At 38.5% G+C, this 1,149-nt stretch overlaps 1 protein-coding gene across 1 annotated transcript in view; it reads left to right on the top strand.

Annotated features, from left to right (window-relative positions):
* The first annotated feature begins 7 nt into the window (after positions 1–7).
* LOC119582002 (GATOR complex protein WDR59-like) overlaps positions 8–1,149 on the top strand; it is a 4,134-nt gene continuing 2,992 nt past the window's right edge. Inside the window, exons 1-2 of the mRNA XM_037930197.1 lie at positions 8–230; positions 714–815. Of these exons, the coding sequence (XP_037786125.1) occupies positions 127–230; positions 714–815 (206 nt within the window). The 5' untranslated portion in view covers positions 8–126. The remainder of the gene's footprint in view (positions 231–713; positions 816–1,149) is intronic.

The raw sequence follows: 1,149 nt of genomic DNA, 5'->3' as shown, positions 1-1,149 counted from the left end.
GCCATAATTAACAGAAAAATTAAAACTCCTCCACAAAGAGAGAAAAGAGTAAATCAATTACATTTATCAATGTAGTGCTCTTTACTAGTTTGTTTGTAGTTTTGTCTTGTGGAAAAGAGAGACCTTATGATTGATTGGTCATTTCAGACTGGAGGTTCACCATACAACACCATACATGGCCTCAACATGAGTCTGGAGGGCTGGGACCTTTGTATGGTCAGACATAACAGGTGAGTTGGGGAAGAAGAGAAAATTTTGTTTATAATGTTTATTGTGACTGGTGGTGGTGTAATAGTTATTGTTACTCTGATTTGAGCTGTTCTAGAAATGTTATTTCAAAGTCAGGCAATTAAAAAAATGATGTATTTTCAAAAGCCATTTGAAATTACAATTCTAAATGCAAATAAATAACCAGCATCTTTCCAAAATTATTTGTGAATTTAAAATTGTAAATTTGATTTCAAAAGTGATTGTAATATCAGAAGTGGAATAATAAAAGCAGTCTTAATTTCCATAGTATTTCCAAAAGCTATTTTAAACTCATAAAAGTAATTTGAAACTCTTAAAGTATTTTTCCAAAAGTAGTTTTAATCTTGCTATTACAATTCCAAAGGTATCTGTAGACTCAGGAAGAGTGCCAAAAGTATTATTATTCCAAACTGAAGTAGATTCCAAAAGGCAAAATTTCATCTCACCACCACATCCCATTACAGATCAAACTCAGAAGGATCCCTATCGGAAGTCTCACGACCGCCTCAGGAGATGGACCTTCCTGTTCTTGAGGCCACAGACACCCTGCACAGGAACTCAACCAAGTGAGTAATGAGGGTGGGTGTGGGGGAGGGATTGGAGAGAAGAGGGCAGGCAGGACAGAAGTGTGAAGACTGGGGAGGTAGACGCAGATGGGGGAAAGAAGAAAGAAGTGAGTGGTGTATGAGGGAGGAAAGGAAGGAGAGAGGTGTGGGTGTAGGGTGGAGAGAAGGAGAGAGGAATAAGGGGAGAGAGGGGGAGAAGGAGAGAAGGAAAGAATATGAAGAAGATAAGTGAGGGGTTGAAGAGGGCGAGAGTGAGTAATAAGTAATTGGAGGTTAGATAAGGGTAAGTAGTTATAAAAGAAGTACAGGGATGAAGGAGGGAGTAGCAAGTATA

The sequence above is a fragment of the Penaeus monodon genome, chromosome 15, assembly GCF_015228065.2.
Source record: "Penaeus monodon isolate SGIC_2016 chromosome 15, NSTDA_Pmon_1, whole genome shotgun sequence".
Taxonomy (NCBI): Eukaryota; Metazoa; Arthropoda; class Malacostraca; order Decapoda; family Penaeidae; genus Penaeus; species Penaeus monodon.
Note: the sequence above shows the minus strand (reverse complement) of the source record. Positions and strands in the feature narration are given on the sequence as shown.